Here is a 24,025-nt window from a genome sequence, read left to right as displayed (position 1 = left end):
TAACCACTATGCTATACATCTGAAACTAATATTAAATATCCACTTTAATTGGAAAATCTTTTTTTAAATCTTTTAATGCATGTTGTCACTCAATTTTGCATAATTTAATACTTACATTTTATCAGAAAATTTAAATTTTATGGGTTTTTTAAAATTTACTTATTGACTTTAGAGAGAGAAGAAGGGAGAGAGAAAAAGAAAGGAACTTTGATGTGTTCCTGTATGTGCCCGGACCAGGGACTGAACCCACAGCCCTTGTGTGTCAGGACAACGCGTGCTATCCGGCCAGGGCTATATGTTGTGGGGTTTTTTTTTTGGGGGGGGGGTTATGTGTATACTCAAGGTTCTTGGAAAAAGGAAGAATTCTTAGATAGCCTCTAAGCAAAATAAAGAATTCCTCCATACTCCCTGACAAAACTTGCTCCTCAGGGTACCCATTCTAGGTGCTTATTACCAAAGCTAACTCCCTGAGTCTTGAGCCCAATCTACAGCAATCAACCAGGCCTCGCTATGTTTACATCTCTCCCTCATCCCCTACAAAAATATCTACAGTCAAGACTAGTTCATCTGATAAACTACCGTCAATGTAATAATAACAATAGCTACCAGTAACCAAGGGCTTACTCTGTGCCATTTAATGTGAGAAGTTCTTGATTGGCATTATCTCATTTACCTGCATTATCTCATCAAATGAACCAGCTAGAGAAAACTGTGATTCCTCAGTCAGGGCTTCCCGAGGCACAGTGCTATTAATTGAGCACTAACTTACTCAGTGTTACACACTCCTTCATAATCCTTGTAAACACTGAAAACTAGCTAGGATTAACCCCCCTTCTACCAGTGAGGGAACTATAGTGTGGAGGAAGCAAGCTGCCCAAGAGCTGATAAGCTCTTATCAAGTCAGATTTGGAACTCAAGTCTGTCTGATTCCATATCCCATTCTCTTAACTCAGGGGTCGGGAACCTTTTTGACTGAGAGAGCCATGAACGCCACATATTTTAAAATGTAATTCCGTGAGAGCCATACAACGACTCAACCCGTGTACGTTAAGCATTATCCAATAAAAATTTGGTATTGTCCCAGAGGACAGCTGTGATTGGCTCCAGCCACCTGCAACCATGAACATGAGTGGTAGGAAATGAATGGATTGTAATACATGAGAATGTTTTATATTTTTAACATTTTTTTTATTAAAGATTTGTTTGCAAGCCAGATGCAGCCATCAAAAGAGCCACATCTGGCTCACGAGCCATAGGTTCCTGACCCCTGTCTTAACAACTACATTGTACTCCACTCAAATATTTATTGAATTTAATTTACTCAGCTATTACTTAATCCTTATAAAAGGCAATGGTGATGGTATAACAGCCAGATACAACAGTCATCTTTCAGTAAATGAAGCATGTGGCCATGACTTCACATATAATACATATAACACCAGCTGAGGTGAGGCCAGGGAAAGAGGCCAGGGAGCTCAGACCTGGATAGTGGGTGCTCCGGAGAGCATTGCTGTCCTTGCTCATCCGATCCATGATGGCTTTCCAGTTGCTGTTGACCTGGTCAAACAAGGCTGATTCATTGGGCAGCTGCTTACGGATGTCTTCTCCCAGGAAGATATTCTGAAGGGCCGAGAATTAGGGTAAGGGGCTGTTTCCCACATACTCTCCACTCTCTGATCCCTGCTCTCGTGGATAATAGTTGAATAGAAAATAAGAAATATTCTAATCAAAGGGCCGGAGAGGCCAGATATCTGGGTCCAAGAAGAAAAATGTGAGCACAAGGCATTTCAGGGAAGGGAATTGATGATGATGAAAGATAACGTCTAACGCTCAGGTCCTGAATGAAGAACAGCTTTAGAGGTGGGAAAATGAAACTGATAATGGGCAGATATATAGGTCCTATGAAAGTAAAGGAGTAAAAACAGGGTGTAGGCAGAGCTCAGGCAGTGGATCCTGACCTCTAGGTACATCCACTGGCGCTGCACTGTGAGCACCATCTCAATAACCTCCAAAATGAGGGAGAGGGCGCGTTCCCAGTGGTCCACGTCCTTCTCAAACGCCTTGACGAACCGAGATGCCTTCATGGTGGACAGAGCCACCTGGTTATCTTCCAGTGCCTGGAATACTTCCTCTGTACTTCTGGGGAGGAAGGCATCGAAATTGTATTCCTTGCCCGTTTCCAATCCTTGGTCCCCAGTTCCCGGCCCAGGTCACCCAGCCCCCCCTCTCCTAGCTCCCTGAGGCGCTCTCCACCTGAGTCGGTGATGGCCCTTATCCTTGTAGGGTATTATGTCTAGCTGAATCACCTCCCAAGTCTTGGCAATGTTTTGTAATGCCTGTGGAAAGAAACGGGGACAGAGCAATCCCATATTTAATCCCCAAGGGGAACAGAAGCTGCAAGAAGACAGTGGATGATAAAAAGCTTGGAGGCTTAGAAGTGGGGGAGGGGGTATAGGACAGGACTCTGTCATACCAACTCTATAGCCAGTTCTTTGGTTGCTGAGGCAGAGATCTCCCCAATTTTCTCCACGTGTTGATCCATCCCAAGCTCCACAATCTGCTCCAGGGTGAAGCTTTCAGATTCCTGATCAAACTCCCGTTGGATCTGATCCCTAACCTGATCCCAGTGCCTATAGCCAAGGACAGAAGGTCAGTTTAGGAGGCTGCACACCAGCGCCTACTATACAGTATTAGTGTCACTCCACAGGTTTTCTCCCACTGGGATATGATGATTCCATGTATTTATTTATTCATGATTCCACACCTATCTACTAAATAGACTCTAAGCTGCAGCTTAGGCATGTGGGGAATACAGAGATTGAGGTGCTGATTCTCTGGAAGAGGAGTTAAGGCGGATTACAGAGGGTTTATTATAGATTATGTGCTGGGCTAAGTGCTCTACATGAAACATCTCGCTTAATTCTCACAATCACTCTGTAACTGAGGATTTACTATCATTCCGTTTATATGTGAAGAAATGAAGCCTTAGATAGGTTAAATAACTTGAGCAAATAAAGTGGTTAGGTTAACTTAACCATATAATATTCAGTGGTGAAACAGTGCCAACAACATTATGCTGGAGGCAATGCAAAAGAAGAACAAGAAGTTTCTCCTAAATAAATTTTCCCTAAAACATTTTAAATAGTTTATTCTATCCTCAATGGTTTCAAAGGACTCCTCTATCACATAAGAGATTCTAAATGTTTTAAAAGACTTAAATCTGAGGAACAGAATTAGAATTAGAAAAAGGGTAGAGAGAATGGATTTATAACTTGGGGTTGAGGTGGTCTGAAAAACAAGGCACAACCACAAAAACCATAAAGGGAGAAACTTATACTTTGGGCTACATCAAAATAAGAGCTTTTTTAATGACAGAAGGCATCAAGCTCAGCCATGACAGACAACATAAAGTGACAGGAGACAGGGAGAAGGAAGCAGAGGAGGAGCCATGAAGACAGGAGAGCCTAGGGCAGTGCCAGGCTCTAGTGAAGGCCTCTTCCAGACGTGTGTGTGTGTGTGTGTGTACAGAAGGGCAAACAGAGAGCTCTGATCGCCAATGGAGGGGACACCTGAAAGAACCAGGTGCCAGCAAAGGCCAGAGGGTCACACCAGGAGCAGAGGAACACTTACCTGTCTCTAAGGGCAGGATTTCTCAGGTCTGAGATGAGAGGCATGGTCCTTTTGAACTGCTCGATTTTTGATCGAGTGGTTTCAATAACTTCCCAGTTTCGATCCTGGGCAGAAGTAGGAGGCATCAGAAGCACTGACCATCTTCCCCGCACGGCGTCCCCTTCCTCAGCTGGTGTATCTTCCGCCTCCCTTTCCTTTCCCCACGCACCTTATACTCTTTGGCTAATCTAGTGAGGCGACGAAACAGCCCATGGGCTATGGTCTCCATGGCCTCTGTCTGCAGGGTCAGGAACCCGCCAGTCTTCCACTGGTTCCAGCTCTCCTCCCAGTCCCGCGTGATCTCCCAGATCTGCTGGAGCGCATCTAGCTCCTTTGTGGCAGAGAGCATCAAGATGTGTCAGTTAACATGGCTTTGCCCTCCTCCTTCCTGAGAACACTCAAGTGCTTTGCTCCTCTCCTCCAGAAGCTCTTCCCTCCAGGCTATCTAGCTGCCTCCTAACCTCAGATTTTTCTTTCCACTCTTTTGCCTTAAGGGCCCCTCAAGTAACAAGCACTTTAAAGGATCCTCAACATCACTAGTAGGGACATGCAAATGAAAACCACAGTGATATTTAACTTCATACCCACCAGAATGGCTAGAACCAAAATAAAAATAAAGAAAAGGAGTGGGGAAGAGTGTTGGCAAGGATGCAGAGAAATAGAAACCATCGTACACTGGTAGTGGAAGTGTGAAATGGTGCAGACGCTGAAGAAAATAGCTTGGCGAGTTTTCAAAAAGTTAAACATAGCATTACCATATGATCTAGCAATCCCACTCCTAGGCGTGTACACACCCACGAGAGCTGGGAACAGAGACTCAGAGAAATACAAGTACACACGTGTTCCTAGTGGCACCACTCACAATGGCTGAAAGGTGGAAGAAACCCAAATGTCTGTCAACTTGTTAATGGATAAAAAGAATGTGGTAACTGCATACACTAGAATATCATTCAGCCATAAATAGAAATGAAGTAGTGCCACAATATGGATGAACCTTGAAAACATTATGCTAAGTGAAAGAAGCCAGATACAAAAAGCCACATATTTGTAGGATTCCATTAAATGACATGTTCAGAATAGGCAGATCAGATCCATATGCATGGAAAAGAAATCAGGGGCCAAAAGGGGCTGGAGAGAGAGGGGATGGGGAATGACTACTAATGGGTACAGGGTTTCCTTTTCGGGTGACGACAATGTTTTGGAACGAGAGGTGACAGTTACACAAGATGTGAATGTACTACATGCCACTGAATTACTTGTTCACTTTAAACTGGTTATTTTGTTACCTGAATTTTATATCAAATTTTTTTAAAAGTTCCTTGTGTACCCATCTTTCTAGTCCCAGCTGTTTTTCCAGGCCCTGAGGATGCTTGTCACCTGCCACTATCCTTGGTCACCACGAAGGCCTAGCTCAGTAGCCCACCTTCTCCAGGTTCTGCAGGTCCTTGGAGGCTGGCTGCTCGATCTTGAAGATACCCAAGTTGGCACGGAGACTGTTTTCTTCTTCCCGCATGGCATTCAGCATGGCCCGCACTTGGGCGATCTGATCCAAAGCAGCCTGGTGGCCCACATTACTGTTGAAGGGGCCTGTGGGAAATCCAAGGTGACAATCACATCCCCACTCAAGGCCACAGTCCTCTGAAAGGACTGTCATCATGCTCCTCCCTCTTGTGGGTAAATCTCACTTTTCCTCACATGAGAGAGAAAAGGAAAGGGAAATAAGGGTGCATAGAAAGAATGATGATTAATCTCACCAAAACTACTAAACGGGGCTCGAGAATCAGAAACAGGTACGGCTTCAAAAGTGGGTATAAGAAGACTGGAAACATAAGCCGGGCTGCTGCCTTTTGACTAAAAGTCTGATACAACAGTCATGTTGTAGACAGAAATGTCAGTGCTTTCTCTCTACCCTAGTACAGACTTTCCTCTGCTCATCCTTGTTCGTACCTCCCTAGACTATAGGCTTTGAAAGATTGGGTCAAGCCCTGGCTGGGTAGCTCAGTTGGTTAGAGCACTGTCCCAGTACACCAAGGTTGTGTATTCAATCTTCAATCAAGATACAAGAACCAACCAGTGAATGCATAAGTAAGCGCAACAACAAATCAATCTCTCTCTCTCTCAAATCAATTTTTAAAGAGAGTGGGTCAAAACAATGGTAAAGAAGGGGGAGAGGTTGAGAAAGGGGTACCTTTGGAGTCAAAGTCTTCCAGAAGATTATGTGCCTTCTTCTTGAAATCATCAGCTGAGTGAATGAGGCCCGTTTTGAATTTCTCCTTGTGCTTTTTCAGCATCTGTTCACTGTCCAGCAGAGTTTGTTGGAAGATGACCCACTCCCCACTGAGGCTGTCCAGCATCTCCAGTACCTGGGGACATCAAAGAGGGGAGGATGACCCACGAGCAGACGTTCTTTCCTTGTCACCAATACTTTTTAAGGACTCTTTCTGATCCCCCAGAGCGGAGTCTGTGGCCAAGTTCTACATGTAAGGAGGCCCAAAGAAATCACGCAGTGAGTTTCTGGGGCTAAGAGTAACCCATAAACTAACCAGAAATATCATTTGAGTTAACTTTAGCTCTCAGAGGCTTTTGAATCTTGAGCCTTCTCCCCCCCACCCCCACTTCTCTGCTCTCCCTCCGACAGCACAGGGTTCTACTATGTGGGAAACTGGGTTCCCCTACAACCTGCTGCCGGCATGGGTTCAACGTGGGTGGATCAAACACCGCCGGAACTCACACTGTCCTGAACTGGCACCTCGTACTTCTCAAGAATGGTGAACTGCTCGTGGATGGGAGGAATCTGGGTCTCCAGGCTGGGCAAGTCATGCTGCAGGGTGTCCATGAGCTGCAAACTGACTTCCAGTTCCTCCAGGGTCTGCGGAGGGTGGCTTATCCTAAAGGCAGGCAGAGAGCGCAAAGTGAGGACGCCGGCCAGGCCCCGCCCTCCCCGTGGGTGCGGGCGTCCGCCCTCGCCCTCGTACTTCTCTGCATTGTCCCTCAGGTAGGTGTGCAGCTCCAGGAGGCGCCGGGCCGCCATCTCCTTAAGCAGCGTCGTGAACTTGCTCTGCCACTCGTTGCAGTGCTGCACCAATGAGAACTTGAGATGCGAGCAGTCCAGGAGCACAAACTGGATGTTGAGGACCGTCTCCTCCTTCTGCACGTTGTTAGCGACCTCCGTATAGCTGCAACGGGCCCGTATTCCTGCTAGTTCTCACTCCCTACCACCCAGACCCGCGCAGCAGCTCTAAGGCAGTCTTTGGCGCCCAGGTGGCTCTCATTTCGGTCCACCCCAGGCGGACGGCTGTGATCGTGTCCTTTTCCTGACCACTGTCTAGGATAGCTATTACCCTCCTTCGTCTAGCATTCAAGGTTTTTGAGTTACGTAGATCTGGGTTGGTTCACAATGCTGCTCACTAGCTCTAGGATCTCAGGCAGGTCATTTAACTGTTGGAAGCCTTAGTTCCCTTATCTGGGACATGACGATAATAATAGACCCTACCTCACAAGGCTGTTGAGAGAACAGTTGGTTGTTGTATGTAATTCCCTTGGCATCCTCCCCTTCCTGTACCAGTGTTCTAGATGACTATTTGGTTCTATATATGCTCATGTATTCCCATCTTCCTGCCTTTGCTTATGCTATTTTCTCTATCTGGAATTCCCTCCCACTGCCCATCTCTGCCTGTTGAAGCCCTACCCATTCCATCAAGCCCAGCCCCCAAGTCCCTCCCTTCATGAAGACTTTTCCAATGTCCCTGGCTGGAAATTCTCTCCCCTTCCATTGAATTACCCTGATACCTTGTGAACCTTAATCATATACGTTCCACACTTGAAGCTTTTTTTTTTTTTTTTGGTTGGGTTGGGTTTTTTTTTTCCCCAGGGACAGAGAGAGAGAGTCAGAGAGAGGGATAGATAGGGACAGACAGGAATGGAGAGAGATGAGAAGCATCAATCATAAGTTTTTTGTTGTGACACCTTTGTTGTTCATTGATTGCTTTCTCGTATGTGCCATGACCACGGGACTTCAGCAGACTGAGTAACCCCTTGCTCGAGCCAGTGACCTTGGGTCCAAGCTAGTGAGCTTTTTGCTCAAGCCAGATGAGCCCGCGTTCAAGCTGACAACCTTGGGGTCTCAAACCTGGGTCCTTCCTCATCCCAGTCCGACGTTCTATCCACTGTGCCACCGCCTGGTCAGGCCACACTTGACGCTTTTATAGCACTTTAGAGTTTACAAAGTGCTTTTACATATATTTAATAATCTCACAACCTTATAAGGTAGATGGTGTAAGATCTGTTTCATAGGAGACCAAGGCCTGAAGAAGGCAAATAACTTGCCTGAGTTACACAGCTAGAAAGGGGTAGAGCTGCAATTTCGACCGTTCTCAGCTGCTCCTTCATCTTCCCTACTACACTACAACCCTCAGAAGGAAGACACTTGTTCATCCCTTCTTTTTATTCCTCAGGGATCCACAGGATGATAGTGTTTATTTAACAAATGAAGGAATAACCGGAGGACAAAGAGATGGGAGTTCTTTCTCTGCCCTCAGAATTTAAGCATCTTCTTAATTTAACTCCAATCCACCTTCTTAAAAAATAAATGTTCATGCCCTGGCAGGTTGACTCAGTGGTAGAACATCAGCCTTGCATGTGGATGTCCCGGGGTCAAGTCCCAGGTTCTATTCCCTTCCAGGGCACACAGGAGAAGCGCCCGTCTGCTTCTCCACCCTTCCCCTCTCCTTCTCTATCTCTCTCTTCCCCTCCCGCAGCCAAGGCTCCACTGGCGCAAAGTTGGCCCAGGTGCTGAGGATGGCTCCATGGCCTCTGCCTCAGGCGCTAGAATGGCTCCAGTGCAATGGAGCAGTGCCCCAGGTGGGCAGAGCATCACGCCCTGGTGGGCATGCCGGGTGGATCCCGGTCGGGCACATGCGGGAGTCTGTCTCTCTGCCTCCACGTTTCTCACCTCAGAAAAATACAGGAAAAAAAATAAGTTCACTTCTCTCATCCGTTGGATCACAAGCATTTCTTCCTTTCCAATAGAATCCTGTGGGTAATCCCCACCAAAATGGCTTTTTCCCAAACCTTGTCCAGTTCTTATCCAATCTCAACCCTTGAGAAACAAAGGTCCGATGCCCTGGGTCCTGTTCTTCTCCTATAATTGAGGACACGTTTTCTACACCTCTCCTTACCCCCAACACCTTCCTTCCTGAGTCTGTAGACCTGGCATGCCTCCTGAGATCCTATACCCCTTAGAGACCGACCTTCACATTCACCTGCTCTACTTACCGGGCAATGTCGGCATCAAAAGAAGAGACAGGAGGGTTGAGGCGCTGATAGCGACGGATAAAAGAGTCCTTGTTGATCTCCCAGATTTCCCGATACATATCCCAGGTCTTGAGATAGTTCTGCAGCAGGCTTGCATTATTGGTCATACCGCTGCTGATCTGGGCCTGGACCTTCTTGATGTCTTCATCTCGCTCTTCAGGACCCAGTAAAATGCTTCTTGTTAACTTTCATTCCAACCCAAGCCCCAGTCTGGCCCCTGGCTGCTGCCCCAGTGGAGGCACTCCCAATGCCACCTCCCCAAAGAAATAATACTCAAACATTGGCATTAGACAATAAAGAAGAAGGCAGAAAGTAAAATTAAAAGTATGAATCTAATCTGGAGGATTCAGATACATCACCTTTTGTTATCTAGACATGTTATAACCTAGCCCCAGTCCCAAACCTGTCTTTCCTAATCTCCCACCCCAAATCCCAAATTCCTTGAGTATCAGTTACCTAATCTCAACCTCCATCCCTGCCTTTGCTCCCTTCCCCAATCCAGTCCGTTGACCTGTGTTTTCTACCCATCATGGAGATAGATAGATGACTGGCCTAGTATGTCTCTCCTCCTAGCTCTGCCCATTCCTAAGCCTCTGATACCCCTGCACCAGCTGCACTCCCCACTGCCCACTCACCCACAATTGTATGGATGGGTTCACGATAAAACTTGCGCTTCATGAGAATTTCCGGGAGATGGCGGAAGACAGAGATGGTGGAGAAAAGCTGGTTGCCAATGTCATTGACCACACTTGCCAAAGTCTGCAGAGTGGGTGAGAATTCTACCTGTGTGGACACAATGGCGAGAGACTTAGCACAGGCCGTGGAAGAGAGGCCTCAGGACTGGTGAGGCTGAATACCTCAGAGCCAGGTCTGGAAGCCATAGGATAAAGTCAAGGCCAAATGTCACATTTAAGGATTAAGGGAGACCGGCAAATAAAGTATGACGGCTTTCAGGTGTTGGGGGCAAAGTGGTCCCCACCTGTGCCACACCTCCCTGCGTGTCATTCTGCAAAGTTACAAGGACTCGGAAGAGTGGGTTTGGAGTGGTCTTTCCATCTCCATTAATAGCTCTGGACAGTTCCAACAGTGACCACTTCACATTCAGGCGCAGGGCGTCCTCCATCATGCGGTCCAAACGGATCATGTATAGCGTCCACTGCTGCTGAATCTGGTGGGAAGAGGGGCGGGAAGGAGAACTCTCAGGGAAGACAGAGCAGGTTTAGCCACTGGGGACAGGAACAGGCTGGTTAAATAGAAAGGCAGGGCTTTGAGCCCTGAAGGAAGATGGTTTGAGGACGGAAGGTTGGGGAATCCAAGGATAGAGCAGGATGTTTTAGAAGCACACACTGTGAGAATTAAAAAAAAATAAAAACCAAGAGGATGGTCGGATAGGACTGGGTGGAAGGGCTTCCCCAACCATAGGAACCGTACCTCAGGCCCATCATTCTTGAAGACTTCATAGGAGTTGGTCATGATGGCTACCACATCCTGGTGCAGGCTCACCAATTTCTGCTGCACTACTGTCCGATGCTCTCTTTGGTCCTCCTCAAATTCCAGGTCCCTGTACACCCGTTTGCCGCTAATGCGTACCAACAGAGTCTCTGATATCTCTTGGGCTCGCCAGCCAATGGTCAAAGTGGATGCCTTGAACTCATTTACAATCGCCTGTACCTAGACTCAGATTCCCCCATGGGACAGGGGTTCAGCTTGGGAAGAGACCCTCTTGACCTAATTCTATCCTCCCACCAGTCGTCTACCTAGAGTTGCTGACATTAAAAAAAAATTCTTGCCTGACCAGGCAGTGGTGCAGTGGATAGAGCGTTGGACTGGGATGCAGAGGACCCAGGTTCAAAATCCCAAGGTTGCCGGCTTGAACACGGGCTCACCAGCTTGAGCGCAGGGTCACTGGCTTGAGCATGAGATCATAGACATGACCCCATGGTCACTGGCTTGAGCCCAAAGGTTGCTGGCTTGAGCCCAACGTCGTTGGCTTGAGCAAGGGGTCACTTATTCTGCTGTAGCCCCCCAGTCAAGGCACGTATGAGAAAGCAATCAATGAACAACTAAGAAACTGCCACAAAGAATTGATGCTTCTCATCTCTCTTCCTTCCTTTGTCCCTATCTGTTCCTCTTTCTGACTCTCTGCCTCTGTCACACACACAAAAAAAAGTTCTTCCCCAAGTACACTTAACTTCTTTCCCCTTAGCTCCATCACTATCTAAGACTTGGGTATTAATTTCCCAAGCCCCAGCCTTCTGTTCAGCATTTAGGGTCTAATGACCAGGGCTTACCTTGCTGGCTTGCATGCGGCACTCTGTGATGAAGAAGGCACTGGCCCCCTTCAAGGACCAGTGCAGTTTCTTGAGACCAGGGTGGATCTTCTTATCCAGGAATCGGATGCGCTCTTTGAATAGGGCTTGCTCATCTGGGGACAGCATGGCAATAATCCTGTGTATAAGAGCAGACTGGTAGCTGATGGGACAAGCTCGGAAGACCTCTCCTCCACACCAGGAAACTTGGCGGAAAAATCTGAAAGTTCATGATTCTAGACTAGTGCTTTCCAACAAAACATTCTGCAATGACAGAGGTGTTCTACAGGTTGTGCTAGTATGATAGCCACTAGCCACATATGGCTATGAAACATTTGCACTAGCCTGTGCAAATGAGTGACTGAATTTTTTTTTGACTGACTGAATTTTTAAAATTAATTTCAATTAATTAATTAATTAAAGTAGAAATAGTCATCTAACCTGTGGTGGTGCTCTGGATAAAGTGTCAATCTGGAATGCTGAGGTCACCAGTTCGAAACCCTGGGCTTGCCCAGTCAAGACATACAGGAAACAACTATTACAAGTCGATGCTTCCTGCTCCTCCCCTCTTTTCCTTTCTCTCTCTTCTCTAAAATTCAATAAATAAAATATTTTTAAAAAGAAAAAGAAATAGTCATGTGCTGCTAGTGGCTACCATAATGGACAGTTTACCCCAAAATACTGCTGGTTCTACCTCCTTGGGGACTTCAATTGGGCTGAAAAAGGTACCCAACCTGGACCAAGGCCTCACGCCAGAAATGAGTACCAAAGGCATTAACAGAAAGGGTGACAGCATGGCCTTGGTTCAATGAATCTGATGTTATTCTGTTCCTATAATCCTAATGCTAGTTTCACCCCTAGAGAAGTGGCCCAAGATTACAATATACATGGTCCAAGTGTTCTATGGGGTGGTAGAGGGCCTGGTTGTTTTTGCTCTCTTCTCTGAAGGGAGAGACAAAACTACAAGAGAATAATTGTAGGGCCAAAGGAGAGAGAATGTGAAACTTTATTTTTTTTTAGATGGACAAAGCATAGAGGATGGATACTACAGAAAAGAGATCACATCAGGGAGCAGATAAGACAAGAGGAGCATAAATAGCAACGGAAGGGCTTCAGAGAGGATCGGAGCCCTACTTGTTGTAGTCTCGAGCGACAAGTAGCAGATTTTCACGAAGAATGCGTAGGTCCTCTGCACGTTCAGCTACATTCACCACATAATGGGGCGTCTCAAACAGCAGCCTCTCCCAGTAGTTAATCTCCACAAAGAGAACCATCAGGGACCTTAGGGAGGGAAAAAAAGCAAAGCAGATGACGGTAGTGTTCAAGGGCAGTGCTCAAGGGCATAAGCAAGAAGCAACAGCAGACCAAGGGGGTGCAGAGCTGGGCAGCAAGGCATTTAAAGATAAACGAAGCAGAGCCTGACTGGTGGTGGCACAGTGGATGGAGCGTCGACTTGGGACACTTGAGGACCCAGCTTCCCGGCCCTGAGGTCCCCAGCTTGAGCACACATTCATCAGCTTGAGTGCAGGGTCTTTAGCCTGAGCATGGGTTTATCAAAATGATCCCATGGTTGCTGGCTTGAACCCAAAGGTCACTGACTTGAAGCCCAAGGTCACTGGCTTGAGCCCAAGGTCTCTGGCTTGAGCAAGGGGTCACAGGCTCTCCTTGAAGCCCCTGGTCAAGGGATGTATGAGAAGCAATCAATGAGCAACTAAGGTGCTGCAACTATGAGTTGATGCTTTGCATTTCTCTCCCTTCCTCTCTTTTAGTTATTTATTTATTTATTTATTTATTTATTTATTTATTTATTTATTTATTGCATTTTTCTGAAGCTGGAAACAGAGAGAGACAGTCAGACAGACTCCCGCATGCGCCCACCGGGATCCACCCGGCACGCCCACCATGGGGCGATGCTCTGCCCACCAGGGGGCGATGCTCTGCCCATCCTGGGCGTCACCATGTTGCGACCGGAGCCACTCCAGCGCCTGAGGCAGAGGCCACAGAGCCATCCCCAGCGCCCGGGCCATCTTTGCTCCAATGAGGCCTTGGCTGCGGGAGGGGAAGAGAGAGACAGAGAGGAAAGCGAGGCGGAGGGGTGGAGGGGTGGAGAAGCAAATGGGCGCTTCTCCTGTGTGCCCTGGCCGGGAATCGAACCCGGGTCCTCCACATGCTAGGCCGACGCTCTACCGCTGAGCCAACCAGCCAGGGCCTCTCCCTTCCTCTCTTTTTAGAGATTAATTTTAAAGACTCATTATTACATTGACTAATATATGATTTTAGAGGCTTTTAGCATTCTGAAAAATTAAACTTTACAAACCCCCATACGAAGAGTACCCACAAAAGGAAGCAACTGAAAAAATGTAGCCGCCTAAACTTTTTCCTTTTGGGGAGCGCCAACATCAAATTTTCAGTCATGGTTTCACTATGCAGTGGCCTCTAAAAACTTTTTATCATCAGTTTAAAAATAGACTCTACGGAGCCTGGCTTGTGGTGGCGCAGTGGATAGAACGCCAGCCTAGAATGCTGAGATCTCTGGTTCTAAACCCTGGCCTTGCCTGGTCAAGGCACATGCAACAAGCAATCAGTGAACGGCTAAAGTGAAGCAACTACTTCTCGTCCCTCCCCTCATGTAAATACAAAAAATAAAGTCTTTAAAAATTAAAAAAAAAAAAAAAAACAGATCCACTCCAGGTTTCAAACTCTAGTCTGCCTGAAGTTTATGTTTTATTCACTCTCACTGGCTGGCCCCGAGAATGAGTAGGAAGTAGCCACCTACCAGTGCTTACCAAGGCTATCTCTTTGCCTCTTTCTCAAATTTTGTTTTCTCTGATACTTAAAACATAAATATTGATCATTGGTATTTAATAAAATTCTGTTATTTGAATACAGTCCTCTAGTTCATGAGAAAAGGGCAACTGGTGGACTATATGTGCTCATATTCACATTATTACACGTGTGTGTGGGTGTCTCCCACAGTTTCTTTGGAAGTATCCAGTTTGATGAGAGACTGTCTTGCAAATTTCAATTCCATTATGTGCTTGCAAATGTCACAGCTAGGGTAATACTGGCCTCGTTTTCTGTCTCTTCAAAATCTCATTATTGGTTAATAAGGTTATTTCTATATGATCCTGCCTAGCCATACTTCAAAAAACCTAGAAACCTATCAAAGCTGGTCTTGGACACCCATCAGTGATCAAAGACGTATTGCAAACTTCTTACCCTCATCTTCATACTCTGCTTTTCAACTGCTTCCTGATCCACGTGGCTTTGAACATCTCTGTCCTTCCTACTAAGGCCTTCACCTCAGCCCTGCTTCTCCACCTTGATTGTTTTGCCTCCTTCCTCAACCATAAGTGTCATCCCCCCGATCAGGCTGCCTTTAGCTGCCCAGGACAGGCACACTCGGTCCCTTGTGTACCCTGGACTCCATCTCCATGTAGGCCTTCTCTGGCAAAGCCCCTTCTACGTTTGCCCAACAAAGAAAGACATTCTATGAGTTAAAGCCAATGCAACAGCCTAGAAGCGTGGAAAACAACTCTTATTATAGGGCCTGGACGATGGCAAGAAGGAGCCAAAACCAAGCAACTTCCTTACCATCAGGAAGAACTCTCACCAGACGGTTTGTAATCTCTGCAGACAGATGCGTTACATAGCTTCCTTTTTAATTTTCTCTCCTGCATCTTATACGGAAAGGAAGCACCGCTCCAAGAGTTGCTAAAACTCCCAGAGTAACAGAAGGCAGGGGCATTACCACTGTAGAAACTTCCTGTACCTATCTTGGTTCCTAGCACATGGAAGGCACTCGCTATACATTTTTTTTTTTTTTTTTTCATTTTTCTGAAGCTGGAAACAGGGAGAGACAGTCAGACAGACTCCCGCATGCGCCCGACCGGGATCCACCCGGCACGCCCACCAGGGGCGACGCTCTGCCCACCAGGGGGCGTTGCTCTGCCCATCCTGGGCATCGCCATGTTGCGACCAGAGCCACTCTAGCACCTGGGGCAGAGGCCACAGAGCCATCCCCAGCGCCCGGGCCGTCTTTGCTCCAATGGAGCCTTGGCTGCGGGAGGGGAAGAGAGAGACAGAGAGGGAAAGCGCGGCGGAGGGGTGGAGAAGCAAATGGGCGCTTCTCCTGTGTGCCCTGGCCAGGAATCGAACCCGGGTCCTCCACACGCTAGGCCGACGCTCTACTGCTGAGCCAACCGGCCAGGGCTCGCTATACATTTTTAATAATAATATATGAATGAATTAAATTTTAAATAATTGTAATGTGAAAATGTCATAAAGCTGGAGGAAAGGGCGGATTCTGACAGCCCCATCAATTCTCAGGAAAGCCCACACCAAGGCTCATGTTTTGGGTGATTTAGCTGAGCTATCATGGCCACCTAGTGGCGGAACACCTACATCACTGGTTTAGTAGGCTAGTGGGTTTTGTTCTTTTTTTAACTTTTTTTTTTTTTTTTTGAGAGAGAGAGAGAGAGAGAGGCAGGAAGGGAGAGAGATGAGAAGCATCAACCCCTAACTGCATCACTTGAGTTGCCCACTGATTGCTTATATATGCCTTGATGGGGGGGGGGGGCACGGACGAGCTGCAGCCGAGCCAGTAACAGCTTGCTCAAGCCAGTGACTTTGGGCTCAAGCCAGTGACCTCAGGATCATGTCGATGATCCCATGCTCAAGCTGGCAAGCCTGTGCTCAACTCAAATGAGCTTGCCCTCAAGCCAGCGACCCTGGGGTTTCGAACCTGGGATCTCAGCATCCCAGGTCGATGCTCTATCCACTGCACCACCATCAGTTAGGCTCTAATCAATTTTTTTAAAGATAAACTGTAAAGTTAAAGTTAAGAAGTGATAAGAAACATATAACAGTACAAGAGAGAGAGAATGGAGAGAATACCAAGAGATGGGAGTTAGCCTGACCAGGTGGTGGCACAGTAGATAGAGTGTTGGACTGGGATGCGGAGGACCCAGGTTCGAGACCCCGAGGTCACCAGCTTGAGCGCAGGCTCATCTTGAGCCCAAGGTCACTGGCTCGAGCAAGGGGTCACTCAGTCTACTATAGCCCCCTGGTCAAGGCACATAGGAGAAAGCAATCAATGAACAACTAAGGTGCTGCAATGAAGAATTGATGTTTCTCATCTCTCTCCCTTCCAGTCTATCTGTCCCTATCTGCTCCTCTCTCTGACTCCCTCTGTCCCTGTCACCAAAAAAAAAAAAAAAGAAGAAGAAGAAGAAAAGAAATGGGAGTTAAACTCTTGGGAGAGTTGGGGGAGGGGATGGCCCCAAAGACAGAATAAGCAGGAGGATAAAGGGAGAAGGAGTGGGTTTGGCTTTTGTACTTGTCAAAGTTGACATCCAGCATCCCCGCCTTCTCCTGGCTGATTCGCAACAATGGAGTGTCAAGCCGCCGAATGCAGTCCTTGTCCAGCGTTGACGTCCAGTCTTGGAAGGTTTTTCGAACCAGTTCATCAATGGCCTGAACCATCTGCTGATAGGTATGTACACTCTCCTCGCCAGTCCCAATGTGGGGCAGGAAATGAGCGCTAGAAAGACACTAAGGAGGAAGAACACCAACAGAAGGAGTCTCCTTGCCTCATTTCTCCATGTTACCCTCTCCCTGAGACCACACACACATCCCAACAGTATGTGCAAGGCTTGCTATGGAGATTGATTTTTTACTACTTCGGCAGAGATTTTCAACTGGTGTGCCACAAAAAGTTTTTTTAAGATTTTATTTATTGATTTTACAGAGGGTAGTCAGAAGTATGAACTCATAGTTGCTTCTCTTTAGTTGTTCATAGCTTGCTTATTTTATATGCCTTGACCAGGCAAGCCCAGAGTCTCAAACCAGTGACCTCAGTGTTCCAAGTTGATGCTCTATGCACTGCACCACCACAGGCCAGGCATTTTAAAAACATAATACCTGATTATTTAGTCAGGGGCACTGACCTCTTTTCCCTTAGATTTTCAAATATAAAAATGACAACAGCCAACACAACAATAACCATTGGTATGAATGAATCAAAATTATACCTATTATTTTTTCAGACTGGCAAAAAATTATATATATATATGTGTGTGTGTGTGTGTGTGTGTGTGCTGCAGAATTTTAGTAATTGGTTTATGTATGCCATGAGATTTTTTTTAAAGTTTTAAAATTGCTGACTTTAGAGGGAAGGCAGAGCTAAAAAAAAGTGAGAGGAAGAGACCAAAGAACTATGAGAAAAGGAGTCCAAATAAAGAAATAGAAGCACAGAGATCCAATTCAAGAAAAAAGTTGGGGCCATGGCCAGATAGCTTGGTTGGTTAGAGCATCATCCCAGAGACACAGAAGTTGCCGGTTCAATTCCCAGGTCAGGGCACATACAACAGCAGCTCGATGTTCCTGTCTTTCTCCCTGCCTCTCTCAAAAAAATATAAAGCTTCCAGTTTGTGGCTGCCTTATTCTCTCCCAGAACTAAAAAGTTTAAGGTGGTTTTTTTTGTTGTTGTTTCTTTGTGCCTATTCTTCTAGGGCCACACCTGTCCAGTTCTCCGGGTTATAAGGTTATATTACTCTTCTGGTAGCCCAACTTCTCACATGCTGGCCCTATTCCTCTTTCCTACCTTGACATGAAATGCCTAAAACAACCCATGTCTACCAACCAGATTCACCTTTGCTGCAAATCCACGACCGCGGCCTGACTCACTGCAGAACTGCACCTGCCACTCCTGGAGGCACACTCAGTCTCTGGTCGTGAAAACTGTCTAGGGCAATCTCTGGATGGGCCCCTCCCAGCCTGTGGCACAGCCTACAAGCTTCACCATCTCACCGAGGACGGGTTTTAGGAAAGGCCAGGCACTTACATTCATGACTCTGTCGATGCGCCGTCGTAGGATTCGCACCCAGTGCGCCTGCCCGGAATAAAGAGCCATGTAGGGCTCCAGGTGTGGCCACTTCTTATTCAGTTCACGGTTCACGAGAGCCAATTCGCTATTAAACAGCATGTAGAGGTCCACCGCCTTCTTGTCATATGTTCGCTTGATAGCCTAAGGAAAAAGGGACAGAAGCTGACGACACGCCCCATGGATGCGGGTTTCTCCCGGTACCCAGCCTCACAGATGGGTGGCTACACCCTGCTGTGGAAGTCAGGCTCCTTAGTGATCTGAAAAGCAAGGGAACAGAGGGAAGAGAAGAGATGCTGGCAGTTTAGGGCGCGGGAAAGAGCATGCCTGGGAGCAGGATGGTGTCTGGAAGGCCCAGGAGGAACTGGTGGAAGGCACGAGAGGATTAGGGGCGGCGGAGGCAGGCAGGGCGGCAGCACCTCACGGGTGGCGAGCCTGTGGAAGGTGTCCAGCAGCAGCACTCCATGCTCCACATCACGAACCAGCTGGAAGGCGGAGCTGATCAAGTTCTGAGTCATCACCTCCAGGTCCTTGACTCCGGCACGGAAGCTGCATCATTAGAGAGGCATGTTGGCTGGCGGGTGTCTTCACCCACTCCAGGTACTTCCTTGAGTGAGAATCCTGTGTTAATGTACTAAGAGCTTCGCACGGGCCAGGCACTACGTTTTTCACATGCATTATTAACTCATTTATTCCTTAAAACAAGGAAATGAGGTAGGTTCTATCGCTAACCTTATTTCATCAAAGAGGAAACAGAGGCTCTAACTGGTAGAGTAATTTGCCTAGTTACAGATCTAGTATGTGGCAGGGCCGGGATTCAAGCCCTGAAAGGCTAACTCTGGAAGCCTTCATCTCTTCAGACCCCTCCTTCCTTACACTCCGTCCTGCCCACCCTTTCCCTGGTCCCTCACTTCCAAGCTTTCCTTTGTACACGCTCGCCACTCCTCCTATTCCTGTCTCCCTTGACCTCCCTTCCCTTCTCCACCCAGGGTCGGCCTGTGGCGCTCTCACCGATTGTAGTCTTCATGCCAAGAGGTATTCTTGACATCCAGGATGCCCCCACGAACAGCTCGCAGCGTGTTCAGATTTTTATGAAAGATGTCCTCAATCTCCAGCAAGTGCCGTGTTATCTGGGGCCCCTGGACACCAAAGAAGCAAGGAAGGGGGCCTTGCTTGCCATCTTCCCAGCGGGCAAAATGGTACTGACAGTCACATACCTGAAAAGAAGCCAGCATGACAATTCCTGCTCTCCTTTCTGACTTTGTAAGTCCTGGGATCTTTGATGTAGCTTTAAACATCTAAAAACTAGGGAGGACCAACTAGAAGCAAGGGGCTAGCAGGATAAATTTTGGCTGCAGAATGGAATATGAGATACTAAGGCTGCGATAACAGGCAAAAGTCTAAAAGAATGCGGTGGCCATAGGACACACAGTGATGCAGGAGGAGCCAGAGCAGGTAAGTTCTATGTTTAACCTCTGCCCCGGCTCCCTGACTCCCACACGGGAATGTTGGACCATGTGCTGTTGGCTCTGATCTCCTCCCCTCATAATCTCCCCACCTCAATGAGGTCCTTGCAGCGTTGCACAAAAGCATCAACCTGAGCAAATATGCTGGTCTGGTCTAGGACCCAGCCCCGACTGGAGAACCTGTGTTAGGAGAAAGACAGACCAAATCAAAGAGCAGGAACAGGAGGTGCCAATCTGCCTATGCAAGCCCAGACAGAACTGGGGTCCTGGGATCGGGGGAGACTCAGAAGCTGAAACCACCAGAAGCAGTTCTCCTGAACCCTGAGAGAAGTGCAAGGTGAGAAGAACCAGAGAGGAGACACAGTGTCTCCGTTCTAGGGGAAGGTTTATACGTAATGGAAGCTCAGACGTTAGGACCAAGAAAGGCGGCAAAGACCAGGAAGGACTCCTGGAAGCAGGGAGGAGAGGTGATTGGCGTGTGGAGACCCTGGGGTTAGGGCTAGAATATCTGGATACACAAAGAAAACTTGGATCTGTGTAGAAACTCTCAAGCCCAGAAAAGTAAAATCCATAGGCTTTAAAAAATAAATGCAAGTAAAAGGAATCAGAATCTACCCGTACAGTGATGACTCTGGACGGTGGAGGGGGAGGGGACAGAAGTCAAAAGAGCCACATCGTACTGGGTATGCATTTGCACAGCCTGCAGGTAATGATCTTTCCAGGCATGACAACAGGAAATGCAGCCTTGTAGGTCCTCCTTGCTGGAAGTGACATATCCCTCAAAGATTCGGTCCAGGGAGATGGCGTGGCAGCATAAGCGGATTATCTCATTGCTCATCTGCAGGAGGGGAACCCAACAGCCTCAGCGTACAGCCTTCGAGCACGCACTCCCTCCTCTGCCTCTCCCTGGTGCGCCCCAGCGCTCAGCCTCCTATCTCCTGAGCTGGCTCCTGAGACCCGTCCTGCCCAGTCCTCTACTCAGGGTTCCGCCCCCCTCCTGCCTGGCCCATCCCACGCCTGCGCATTCTCTCACACTTCTGGCTATGTTACCCCAGATGAAATATGCCAGCCTCTGCTTGCTCCTCAAAGGCCGGGTTCCTTCCTAAATCTACCTCTTGCCCCCTGTACTTCCCATCTTTGGAAATGAGAATAGACTAAGCCTGGGAGTCTGTCCATCCTGCCTCCTTCCCACCACCACCACCACCATACCCCATTAACTCTTCTCAATGCCCACTTTCCCGCCTAGGATACTTCCATCTAGAATCAAAATGTCCAGCCCCGGCCCCAGCTCTGAGCATCGCTAATGTCGACGATGCAAGCAGAAGCCTTTGGTCTCTGTCTGCCCCAGAGGGTGCGCCCTTGCTGCCTTTTTCACCAGATGTTCTGTTACGGGAACTCCACCGTCTTCAGCAAATCGGAGTTCTGGCCATGTAGCCATACTCCGAAAACCCTCTGTCTTACCCTCTATAGACACTCACCTTTCGGAAGAGGGCGGTCAGTCTCTCCCTAGTGTTGTAGTGGGGAGAGTTGACCCAGATGATTCGGATGAGACTGATCAACTTAGGAAGCTTACTAGAGATGTCCTTAGGCTGCATGGAGGCCAAATCCTGGTAAGGTTCCTTCAGGATTGACAAAAATGTCAGGTTTGACTGTGCCTGCCGAGAGCCGTCCTGTCATGAAGAGAAACCAAGCGTAGACTTATCCACCGGAAGGAACTGGTTCAAAGCCAGCGCTTTTGACCCATCTGAACCGTATCCTGACTTGCCTTCCATGGGAAGCATTCCCAATGAACCCAACCCTACCTGGTACCAATCATTTCAGGTCTCCGCAGCCCTCGGGACCAGTGTTGCAATATCAACTTTTATTCGTTTACTAGTTTCTATGTAAGCATTTTTATGTTTTTCTCCTGTGTGAGTCCCATCTTCCCCGCTAGACTGAGAGTTACCCAAACTCGGGGTTTTTGTCTGTTCCTCTAGTTCCTCCAGCTGAATTCAGCACTCTGCACAAAGTAGCTATTCAATAGCTATTGACCAACTAACCAGACATCACCCCATCTGTCCCCTTAGTTCCCACCATAGTCTCCTTCACAGCCCTGTTCTCAGCCAGGACCTGACACTTCCTGCGTTGCTGTGCATTAGCGCCCTTAGCGCCTTGTTTAAAATTCCATTTAGGGCGTGGAGTCACTTATCCCCATGTTCTACAGATTACTCTGATCCTCTGTGTTCCCAACACTTTCATAATCTGCTTTCCATACAATATTACATTTAATTTTTAAGTGGTTTATCTTGCAACTTTCTCAGCTGAACCACATGGGGTCCTCTTTGATCCTGTGCCATCTAGTAATAATTGGTTTGTTGTAAATTTTTTTTTCTCAGCTGAACTGTAGATGCTGGGTTCACAGAGGGTACTCAATGCATAACTGTTGATTAACTAGTTGTCTCCCTAACTGAACTCTAAGCTCTTTGGGGCCTTCCTTGCAGCCCGCTGCTATTGTACTCTCCTACAAGTACAAGTTCAAACACTGGATGGGTCTATCTTTGCTGGTGATGATTACGTTGGCTCCCGCATTTCAGTGGTGTCGTCTCAAGCACTGCCCACTTTCTGCTAAGCCCCTACCCTTTGATCCACTCACAAACCTGGATCTGCTGGGCCAGTTTCATAAAGGGCGCCAAGTAAGATGACTTGGCGAGGCCCAGGATGGACTCAATGTGTTTCACTCCCTTCTTCACCAGCTGTGTACTGATGCCAGACAGGTCCATGCACCGGTTGCGCCAGAACTCAATCTCCTCCAAGGGACCTAGATTTTCTCCCGTCTCCACAGTCTCCTGGGCACTGAGCACCTCCTTTATCTGCCGGGTCCAGTGGATCATGGAGGCTTCAGGGAAGAACACAAAACCTCTTCACTGCTGTACACTGCCCCCAGTGTGTCCCTTCCCTCTGCCTCCTACATAGCCCAACTGACCCAACTCCTTTCTTCTCATCTGGGCCGCCCCCTCTCCTCTCCCCTAGGGTCCCCAACACGCTGGCAATGCCAGCCACTCACTCTCTAGCCGCTGCACCAGCTCTTTGTCCTTAAACACCACCTCAGGCTTCATGTTCATGGCTTCTGCGGGGATGTAGAGAACAGTGTGCCCCTCCAGTTTGTACCGAGTGTCTAAGAAAAGGATAGGACCTTGGAATTTCACAGACGAGAGTGAGTTTATGCCACCCCAGTTCCAATCATGGCTGATGCTCTGGGGCCCAAGAATTATGTGCATTTCAGGAGAGCAGGCAGGAGAGACTGATTCACACTTTTTCGATATCAAGAGAAAAATAACAGAAGAGGGAAACCTCACTGAGATTGTCATAAAACAGGTCAAAGGTGTGTGCTCTCCACACTCTCTTCTGTGACAGATGCACTCCCCCCTGTCCCCACCCCATCTACATTTTCCTTTACCCCACATGTGCTCCTGTGAATTTCCAACTACAAGTTTAAGCAGGTCTAGCCAACCATTCTACAGCAGAAAACTGGATCTGGATTGGAAGACAAATTCTGTATCCTGTTTCACTCATTCAACAAACACATACCAAGTACCTACTCTGTGCCAAGTAATGAAGGCACTCAGGATGAATCTCCCACCTGCCTCATTAGCTCTTCTGTTGATGGGGCACTAGACACTCAAGCCTTTCTGCTCACCTGTCAGGCAGGCCAAGAATCGGTGCAGATGAGAAGCAAAATGATTTCGAATGCTCTCAGGCCAGGTTGTGTTTGTAAAGATCTGAGGGGCAAAGACACCACTGAGGAGGCGAAGCAGGGCTGGGATGTAGGAACCCCGCGCTGTCCCAAAGTGCACAGTTGCTTCAAAGTTTTCTGGAGTGATGGGAACCGGTGCTTGGCGAATAAAGTACACAATCTGGTTCTGGTTCTGCATGAAAGACAGGAAATAGGTCAGAGTTCAGTCACTAGGCCCAGCCATGATACCCAAAAGATTCTGAGGCTCCAATCATGAAAGCTTGGCTGAATGGTTTTGTTGTTGTTGTTATTTTTTCTTTTTTTGTATTTTTCTGAAGCTAGAAACGGGGAGAGACAGTCAGACAGACTTCCGCAAGTGCCCGACCGGGATCCACCCGGCACGCCCACCAGGGGGCGACGCTCTGCCCACCAGGGGGCGATGCTCTGCCCCTCCGGGGCCTCGCTCTGTTGCGACCAGAGCCACTCTAGCGCCTGGGGCAGAGGCCAAGGAGCCATCCCCAGCTCCCGGGCCATCTTTGCTCCAATGGAGCCTCGGCTGCGGGAGGGGAAGAGAGAGACAGAGAGGAAGGAGAGGGGGAGGGGTGGTGAAGCAGATGGGCGCCTCTCCTGTGTGCCCTGGCCGGGAATCGAACCCGGGACTTCTGCACGCCAG

General features: G+C 47.9%; 1 protein-coding gene across 1 annotated transcript in view; it reads right to left on the bottom strand.

The window, feature by feature from the left end:
- DNAH2 (dynein axonemal heavy chain 2) overlaps window positions 1-24,025 on the bottom strand; it is a 109,625-nt gene that overhangs the window by 57,387 nt on the left and 28,213 nt on the right. The window contains exons 5-30 of the mRNA XM_066264157.1: window positions 23,317-23,545; window positions 22,684-22,794; window positions 22,277-22,515; window positions 21,119-21,310; window positions 20,321-20,478; window positions 19,733-19,820; window positions 19,186-19,391; window positions 18,594-18,723; window positions 18,136-18,318; window positions 16,630-16,844; window positions 12,426-12,572; window positions 11,274-11,430; window positions 10,414-10,653; window positions 9,962-10,150; window positions 9,618-9,765; window positions 8,944-9,136; window positions 6,645-6,845; window positions 6,401-6,557; window positions 5,858-6,032; window positions 5,093-5,256; window positions 3,839-4,000; window positions 3,631-3,734; window positions 2,474-2,630; window positions 2,254-2,336; window positions 1,959-2,139; window positions 1,482-1,620 (exon numbers count right to left, since the gene is read on the bottom strand). Of these exons, the coding sequence (XP_066120254.1) occupies window positions 1,482-1,620; window positions 1,959-2,139; window positions 2,254-2,336; window positions 2,474-2,630; window positions 3,631-3,734; window positions 3,839-4,000; window positions 5,093-5,256; window positions 5,858-6,032; window positions 6,401-6,557; window positions 6,645-6,845; window positions 8,944-9,136; window positions 9,618-9,765; window positions 9,962-10,150; window positions 10,414-10,653; window positions 11,274-11,430; window positions 12,426-12,572; window positions 16,630-16,844; window positions 18,136-18,318; window positions 18,594-18,723; window positions 19,186-19,391; window positions 19,733-19,820; window positions 20,321-20,478; window positions 21,119-21,310; window positions 22,277-22,515; window positions 22,684-22,794; window positions 23,317-23,545 (4,348 nt within the window). The remainder of the gene's footprint in view (window positions 1-1,481; window positions 1,621-1,958; window positions 2,140-2,253; window positions 2,337-2,473; window positions 2,631-3,630; window positions 3,735-3,838; window positions 4,001-5,092; window positions 5,257-5,857; window positions 6,033-6,400; window positions 6,558-6,644; window positions 6,846-8,943; window positions 9,137-9,617; window positions 9,766-9,961; window positions 10,151-10,413; window positions 10,654-11,273; window positions 11,431-12,425; window positions 12,573-16,629; window positions 16,845-18,135; window positions 18,319-18,593; window positions 18,724-19,185; window positions 19,392-19,732; window positions 19,821-20,320; window positions 20,479-21,118; window positions 21,311-22,276; window positions 22,516-22,683; window positions 22,795-23,316; window positions 23,546-24,025) is intronic.

Source organism: Saccopteryx bilineata, chromosome 2, assembly GCF_036850765.1.
Source record: "Saccopteryx bilineata isolate mSacBil1 chromosome 2, mSacBil1_pri_phased_curated, whole genome shotgun sequence".
Lineage (NCBI taxonomy): Eukaryota > Metazoa > Chordata > Mammalia > Chiroptera > Emballonuridae > Saccopteryx > Saccopteryx bilineata.
Note: the sequence above shows the minus strand (reverse complement) of the source record. Positions and strands in the feature narration are given on the sequence as shown.